Source organism: Panthera uncia, chromosome D4 (genome assembly GCF_023721935.1).
Source record: "Panthera uncia isolate 11264 chromosome D4, Puncia_PCG_1.0, whole genome shotgun sequence".
Taxonomy (NCBI): domain Eukaryota; kingdom Metazoa; phylum Chordata; class Mammalia; order Carnivora; family Felidae; genus Panthera; species Panthera uncia.
The window spans coordinates 46,372,529-46,378,437 of NC_064807.1; the positions used below are offsets into that span (position 1 = coordinate 46,372,529).

Consider the following 5,909-nt stretch of genomic DNA (forward strand, 5'->3'; position numbering starts at 1 on the left):
TTTCCTAATTTTCCAAGCAGATCATTATGCTTTGATTCTACAGATTGGTTTGGCAACAAAAATATCCTTGCTCTCTGCCAAATTTTTGGGTCAAGCGTGAAAAGTGTAAGTGTAAAGAGAGAAATTATTTTTCCATTTTAGCAATTAGCCTCAGAATTCCTCTCATGGTGAGGAACTTTTTGGGTAAAAAGCTCATATGCAATAAATTGTATTTTGTTGCAAGAGTGTGGCAGTTGCCAAGGTCATATATTATAGTTGGAGGTAATATACTATAGCGGTTTAAAGGAGAGGTTCTAGAATCAGATTGTATTGGTTCAAATCCCAGCCCTACTACTTACTAGCTTTGTGAACTTGGAAAAATTACTAGACCTTTTGGTTTCTCGTCTGTAAAAAGGCTGATAATATTAATAGTTCCTAGGATTTTTCTGAGGAATAAATGGAGTGATACCTGTAAAACACATAGCACAGTGTCTGAAATATGTGAAATACTCAATAGATGGTAGCTGTTATTATTTTCATTGTCAGAAGACGGAAAGGTCCTCCACATGAGAGACAGGGAAAGAGAATGGAGGACAGGGGTTCAAGACAATCCGGAAAAACCTGGGACTTACAATAGTAAGATGGCAGAATGACATTTAAAACTAGTTCAGATTTAATATTTCACAGGAAATTGTTTGAATTGCTGAGATACAAGCCTTTTCCTTTCCTCCTCTTCCAAGTCAGTAAAATCTACTAAAGTCATTAATCCTCCACGCTATTAGTAGCGTGTGTGTTTAACACTGGTGAGGGTGTAGAGTTTCACGTCCAGATTAAACTATGCATTATAGAGATAATATACACGGTGGCAAGAAACACGGTGGCCGAAGAGTCTGAGGACCTGAGCCCGTCACTAATTTGCTGGAATTTTTGTAAGAGTTTTATATTTTGTAACAGATCAAGACAAGCTTGCTCAGGTAAAAAGCACGGGAAATCTCCAGCTGATATCTGGGTTAAATGAGTAATTTGTTTCTTTTCATATTATTTTTCGGAAAATGGAACATGCCTTTGATAGTGCTCTCTATCGCTCATTCTCTGAAGGGTGTCATACGCATGCCAAGACTAACACGGTCACGTTAGTCACTACTACGATGGCCACTCAAAGGTAATTTCAATCTTTACTTGCACCTGTAGAACAAAAAAGGGGCTCAAAGTTGTGTTCCCAAACCATGCTCTCTAAAATACACGTTACTGGCCCTGGCAAGATGGCGGCGCCCGAGAAGTTACCGTTTCCGGAGAAACCAAGCCACAAAAAGTACAGGGCCGCCCTGAAGAAGGAGAAACGAAAGAAACGGCGGCAGGAACTCGCTCGACGGAGAGACTCGGGACTCTCCCAGAAGGAGGAGGAGGCTGCTTTTATTGAAGAACAACACCCAGAAGAAGAGATGCTGTCGGAGACCGAGAGGCAAAAATTACACGAGGCGTGGCTGCTTCGGGAGCAGAAGGCACAAGAAGAATTCCGAATCAAGAAGGAAAAGGAAGAGGCAGCTAGAAAACGGCAGGAAGAACAGGAGAGAAAGTTGAAGGAAGAGTGGGAAGAGCAGCAGAGAAAGGAGAGAGGAGAGGAGGAGCAGCAGAAGCTCCAGGAGAAGAGAGAAAGGGAGGAAGCTGCGCAGAAGACGCTGGAGCAGGCTGAAAGCGAGTTGGGAAATGGTGCCACATGGCAGAACCCAGAACCACCCACGGCCTTAAGGATAATGGAAAAAGATCGAGCTAACTGTCCATTCTACGGTAAAACAGGAGCGTGCAGATTTGGAGACAGGTGTTTGCGTAAACACAATTTCCCGTCGTCGAGTCCCACGCTTCTGATTAAAAGCATGTTTACGACATTTGGAATGGAGCAGTGCAGACGGGATGACTATGACCCCGATGCGAGCCTCGAGTACAGTGAAGAGGAAACCTACCAGCAATTCCTGGACTTCTATGATGACGTGCTGCCCGAGTTCAGGAGCGTGGGGAAAGTGATCCAGTTCAAGGTCAGCTGCAACTTCGAACCTCACCTGAGGGGCAACGTGTACGTTCAGTATCAATCGGAAGAAGAATGCCAAGCCGCCCTTTCTCTGTTTAACGGACGATGGTACGCAGGACGGCAGCTTCGGTGCGAATTCTGCCCCGTGACCCGATGGAAAATGGCAATTTGTGGCTTATTTGAAATACAACAATGTCCAAGAGGAAAACACTGCAACTTTCTTCATGTGTTCCGAAATCCCAACAATGAGTTTTGGGAAGCTAATAGAGACATCTTCCTGTCTCCAGATGGGACTGGCTCCTCCTTTGGCAATGGCTCGGACAGGAGAGAGAGGACGGGCCACCAGGACGAATACTACTGGAGGCCCGGGAGGCGGAGAAGCCCTAGTCCATCGCATTCCTACGAGAGAAGAAGCGGGGAAGCTGAGAGGAAAAGGAAAAGCAGTCACCGGGGGAAGAAGTCTCACAAACACACGTCAAAGAGTCGCGAGAGGCACAGTTCACGCAGTAGAGGAAGAAAAAGGGACCGCAGCCGGATCCGCGGCAGCCGCAGCCAGAGTTCCTTCGGGTCCAGGAGTCCTGGCGGGAAGAGGTCAGGCAGCAGAGACAGAAGTACTCAGAGTCCCAAATCCAATTTTGTTCTTTAAAAAAAAAAAAGAAATACACCTTACGCGTCTTGTAATTTCTCTGAGGGATCTTACTTCTTTGTTAAAGAAATAAATGTAGCTTTTGTAGCTAAGGACTCACCTTCTTCCCTCTCCCACTCTCATTCTTGTATTTTTGCATTACAAAAGAACAGGTCCAGAGAAGAAGGGGGTCTCATCACAAAGAAGGAAGGAAGAGAATCTAAAAGGGGCAATGAATGACAATTTGTCTTTAGTAGTGATAGGGAGAAAGAGAGGAAAACAGAAAACGAACATTAAAAGCTTTTTTTCCCCTTGCCATATCCAGAAAATCTAAAAGAAAAAGAAGACTGTGGAATCCAATCATTTATGTCTCTTTTCTTGAGAGGGACTGATCATCATCCATTAACACATGTTAATGTTTAATTAATTTTTGATAATGCAAGTTAATACTGAATGTGTAATGTGAGCTATATTTTACATTTTTTACACATTTACATAATGACAAACTAGAGTTGCTGACATGCTGAGAAGGACAGCACAAGAAAAGGCAATTATAGACTGATAGTCCTAATAAACATATCATATATGAGATTATGCTAGCTCATAAAATGATTTAGGGAATATAACTTCTATGCATATATTCTTTGGAAAACTTGTATATGACTGGAACATTTACTCCTTGAATGTTTGCAATTCTTCATTAGTGGTATCATTTGGGCTTGGAGTTTTCAAATGTGGCAAGATTTTTTATTTGGATTAAATTTCTTCAATAGTAGTTGACTATCTAGATGATTCTATTTCTGCCTAAATCAGTTTTATAAGTTACATGTTTCTAGAAATTTTGCATTTTTGTCTAAATATTCAAATGTTTTGGTATGAAGTTGTTCCTGATATACTTCTATATTTTTGATGTTTGCAGTGTCTCTGATAATTTCCTCAATTATATATTTTAACGCTAGCAATTTGTACTAGTTTATTGTCTCTATATAATTCTTGAATAGAACAGAATTCTCTTTCTTTCATATCACTTTCTGCAAAATGTCTACTGCTTTATACCATGAGAATAGCATGGTGGATTAAATAAAGATGAACAATTCATAGAAATCCCTCAAGTGTGGGGTCTAGTTCTCTTTGCTTTGAATCTGGGATGGTCAATGACTACATTAACAAAGGGTATAAGATATGAGAGAAGGGACCCTTTGACTATTTCTGGGCCTTGCTTTTTTTTTTTTTTTTAAGAGGAATTATAGTTTCCACTCTCCCCTCTCAGAACCCTGAACCGCTGTGGAAAACATCCTACTTCTCAGTGGAAGACATCACCTGGAGAGGCCCTGGGGTTACAGGAGATACAGAAGGTTCCTGTTGAGCCTAGCCTTTCAGCCATCCTGGTCAAGGTACTAGGGAAGTGAGTGAGGCCATCTAAAACTTACTAAACCAGACTAGAAGCTCGCTGAATGTCCCCGAGTAACTCTGCTGATGCCATGTAGAAAAGAAAAAGTTGACAACCCACTCCTGCCTGAATTTTTGACCCACTAAATTGTGAGATATAAATAAAATGGTTACTGTTTACACACTAAGTTTTGGGGGTAGTTTGGCTCACAGGAATAGATAACCAAACAACAAAGGTCGTAAATCTGTTGTCATTTTTATTCTGCATGCCAATATATGCTACATCTTTGAGAGAAATTTTATGGACTGTTCTAGGTCTGTAGTGACATTCTGGTTTGAATAAAAGCAGTAAAACTGCATCGACCTTCATGGTAAAATAATTGAGAAATATAAATTTACTAGTTAGGGAGGAAATACCCTGATAAAATAATTGCCTTAAATAAAATCATGCAGGTAGAAAAAAAAAACAAAAACAAATGAGATGTGTTTATGGAGTAACACACCAGTTTTCTGGAATAGAAAAGTTTTGAAATGAAGTTCCAGGAGAGAAAAATAAAATTCTAGGTGAAGACCATGCAATTAAGGCAGCATTTTTAAAGTGTGTTACATAGTTTTGGGATATGTTTTGGGATAGTTTTGAAAAAAAAAAAAAAAAAAGAAAAGAGAATTCCATAATGAAATATGTCTGAAAAAAAAACACACATTAAAATGTCACTTAATAAATATTTATTAAGCCAATGAAACCCGTGTTAAAGTTTAATAGTTTTATGCTCTTGAGGACTTGGACTATCCTTTAATATGCTTACGCAGTTATAAATATCTAAGAGGCATAGTTGGTGAAATACTAGGCAGGGTTCCTAGGTATTTGACCACATAACAACCTCTTGATTGTTCATCAGGGAACTACTTGTGTTCCACAGAACACACTTTGGGAAATATTGCTTTAAATCTGTTGTATTCTGATATAAACTACAAAAATTATTAAATTCTGGTTCTGGTAATAGCCAAGGATCTGGTATTGTAATAATCCTGCAGGTAACGATTGTAAACTGTGAATTAAGTTAAAAAAAATAAAACGGCACAAGGTTTAACTAAAAGCAGGAAAACGTATTAAAAGAAACTTGATCCTTGAAAGAAGAGAACTGCACTGAATGAGATCCACATTTACATAGAGTTTTCCAGGAGGACCCTTCCTAGTCCATCAGTGTTCCGCAGCTTGAGTAAAGAGATACAGAAGTATTGGCTTGTGGTGTCAAAGTGTGGAGTTTGGGGTCCTCCAAGTAGCTCAAAATTGAAAGGGGTTAATCTCATAAAAAAAGTACTCCAAGGTGTAGAGTCTAAATCTATATATATGTCTAAATCTATATATAATCTCTCCTCAAATCTTTGGTTAATCCCTGAACTGGGTATTCATGAGGAAAACTCTAGGCATCTGGTGTATTTCAAGTCAGAAAAGCTAAATAGGGGAGCAAAGATTTCGGCTGGTGCTTACCATAAGGAAGACAGTTTGGAATTTGAGTCCCACCAAGTTAACTTTTACGCTAGAATAAAATCAAATATATTCTCAAATGAAGATAACAAAATTCAGTGTCCACAATGTGTTATCCACAGTGTCTAGTGTACAAATTTTCTAGCCATGCAAAAAACAGGTTAAGATGACCTATAGTCTAGGAAAAAACCACAAAAAAGAAACCGATCTTAAGATAGCACAAATGCTTAGGTAAAAGTCTAATCTGTTGATTAGACATTATTATTGTGTCAGTGTTAATTTACTGATATTGATAATTGTACTGTGCTCACATAAAAATAATTATTTAAAGGTAAGTAAGTGTCATTTATACAACTTACACATTTCAGAAAATAATTCTATCCATATAGACAGAGAGAGAA

General features: G+C 39.2%; 1 protein-coding gene across 1 annotated transcript; it reads left to right on the forward strand.

Annotated features, from left to right (window-relative positions):
- The first annotated feature begins 940 nt into the window (after positions 1-940).
- LOC125915993 (U2 small nuclear ribonucleoprotein auxiliary factor 35 kDa subunit-related protein 2-like) lies at positions 941-3,526 on the forward strand. Its single transcript, XM_049622167.1, has one exon. It carries the CDS (start codon positions 1,206-1,208, stop codon positions 2,649-2,651), a length of 1,446 nt encoding a protein of 481 aa, XP_049478124.1. The 5' UTR covers positions 941-1,205; the 3' UTR covers positions 2,652-3,526.
- The last annotated feature ends 2,383 nt before the right edge of the window (positions 3,527-5,909 follow it).

What these genes read in the sequence shown, in the direction of transcription:
- LOC125915993 (XM_049622167.1), top strand. Translation starts at nt 1,206, where the DNA reads ATGCTCTCTAAAATACACGTTACTGGCCCTGGCAAGATGGCGGCGCCC.